Below are 2,351 nucleotides of genomic sequence, written 5' to 3'. Positions count from 1 at the left end.
CACTGCCTGGTACTGCATCAGGGCATTAGCAAATCTGTGGTATTGAGCAGAATATTTGCTGTAGGCCATCTTTTATACCAAGACAAAACAATGTACATTATAACACTTCCAATCAGTTAAGATCAGAAGCCATGAGAGCCACCGCCTGGTATTGCATTCAGGCATTTATTATTATTATTATTATTATTATTTTAGTTTGCTCAGGTTTGGTCTCTTATTCCTGGAAGAATTTATGAGGGTAGCAGGTTACGTACCTCTTACCTTAGTTATCCACAAGTTTTCAGCAGTCTTTTAAAATGCTTAGGGCTCTCCTGATAATCGTTGCAGGACCTAAGAGGCAAACTGTCTGTAGGAGCCCTACCAGGCATTCTATTTCAATCTCCCTCAGCCATTTATCTAAATCTTGGCTCAATGTTCCCAATGAATTATCATAGGCATGGCGTTTACTGTTCACATGTCCCAAATTCTTCCTATTTCAAACTTTAAGGGGATTGTATTTTCTTTGTTTTTCTTCCTCTTTCTTTATGATTCTGTTTATTTTTCTTTCTCTTTCTTTACGATCTTTATTGCTTTTCTTCCACTTCTTATTATTATCATTTCTCTTTTAGGCCTACCATTCTGGTATCAGCCTGAACAAGAGCCTGGCTAATATGGCTCTGCTCCCCATCAAGACACAGTACAAAGGACCAGCCCCTAAAGAGAGTAAGTTTTACATCTTGTTTTGGCAGTGGTGGTGGTGTTGGTGGTATGGTTATATTAAGTAGTGAAGGCCCATTTATGAAATAAAATAAGTAAGTAAGTATTATCTTTCAAAAAAAAAAGGGATGGAGGGACAAACCCATCATCATTCATTCCTTGCACTACTTTAGTTGCTGGTTGGCGTTAGGAAGGGCATCCAGCTGTAGAAACTCTGCCAGATCAGATTGGAGCCTGGTGCAGCCATCCGGTTTCACCACTCCTCAGTCAAATTGTCCAACCCATGCTAGCATGGAAAGCGGACGTTAAACGATGATGATGATGATATCTTATCTCTCTTTCTTTCTTATAGCTGATGAAGCAACACAGGATATCATCGATGAAGCGATATATTTCTTCAAAGCCAATATCTTCTTCAGAAACTTCGAAATAAAGGTGAGTATATGACAGTGCTTGATTTGTTATTTCCTTGTGTCTCCTTGTTAAGAAATATTTATTAGTGACATAAGCAGTATTAATACCAAGAGGTAATATTTATCCCCATTTAAACAGGAATGTTCTGTTAGAACAGACTATACTTCCATAGATACCACGAGAGACACTCTTTCATACTGGCCCTTGGTGCAAAATGCACTCTTGTTTATATCGCTGGTGGGGAGACCACCAGAACATACGATTTCGAACCAAAGCTCATTCCTGGAACAATTTTGCCTTCAGAGCATCAAGCAAAGCGTGAGGAGTACTTGAGAACCTCGTCTCTAAAACTGACCAAACAGAAACATCCAATGGGTTGAGATTGGGGCTCCTTGCTTTTGGATGATGGAATGTTTGTCTGAACCCACTGTAGCGTCTGTTTGGAGCTGTGGGATGGTGCTCAATCTTGTTGGAGGATGACTAATGATTCTCTGCCAGGTGTTAGGCGGCTAAAGGTATCTTGTACCAGATTATAAGTACCGGTTCTTAAATGTTTCTTTTTCTTCTCTTTTCAGAACGATTGTGACCGTACATTAATCTATGTTACACTTTACATCACAGAATGTCTCAAGAAACTGCAGAAAGTAAGTGGAACACCAACCATCTTACCTACCTCTCTGTCTATTAACCAACATGTTAAACAAATGATCAGTTAGTAATTTGGTTAGATATTTAACTGATTCATCATCATTACATTTTATAGAATAATCTGGATGATAAAAGGTTACCCAGCCATATCTGACCCAAATATTCTGTTTTTTTTTTACTCCAATTGGCTAGCTCTGGTCTCTCACACCTAGCCTGCAATGTCGTCCTAAAAGTAAACAATCACGTCATCAAAATCTCAGCGCTACGAGATAATGCATGACCACTGGACTGGCCCTCATGCCAGTAGCACGTAAAAAGCACCCACTACACTCTCTGAGTGGTTGGCGTTAGGAAGGGCATCCAGCTGTAGAAACTCTGCCAGATCAAATTGGAGCCTGGTGCAGCTATCCGCTTCGGCAGTTCCCAGTCAAATCGTCCAACCCACGCTAGCATGGAAAGCAGACGTTAAATGATGATGATGATGATGATAATTTAACACAATGTGAATAAATAAGCATAAAAATGCGAATGCTAAAGAGTTAAACGTGGCTGTTGCCAGTACCGCCTGACTGGCCTTCGTAGGATTTTCGAGC

General features: G+C 40.1%; 1 protein-coding gene across 2 annotated transcripts in view; it reads left to right on the top strand.

Annotated features, from left to right (window-relative positions):
• LOC106884184 (actin-related protein 2/3 complex subunit 3-like) overlaps window positions 1–2,351 on the top strand; it is a 41,193-nt gene that overhangs the window by 6,878 nt on the left and 31,964 nt on the right. For both annotated transcript variants that reach the window (XM_014935420.2, XM_052978189.1), the window contains exons 2-4: window positions 609–702; window positions 1,049–1,131; window positions 1,686–1,754. In XM_014935420.2, the coding sequence (XP_014790906.2) occupies window positions 609–702; window positions 1,049–1,131; window positions 1,686–1,754 (246 nt within the window). The remainder of the gene's footprint in view (window positions 1–608; window positions 703–1,048; window positions 1,132–1,685; window positions 1,755–2,351) is intronic.

This window comes from Octopus bimaculoides, chromosome 30, assembly GCF_001194135.2.
Source record: "Octopus bimaculoides isolate UCB-OBI-ISO-001 chromosome 30, ASM119413v2, whole genome shotgun sequence".
NCBI classification, from domain to species: Eukaryota; Metazoa; Mollusca; class Cephalopoda; order Octopoda; family Octopodidae; genus Octopus; species Octopus bimaculoides.
This window is presented reverse-complemented; position numbering and strand designations above follow the sequence as displayed.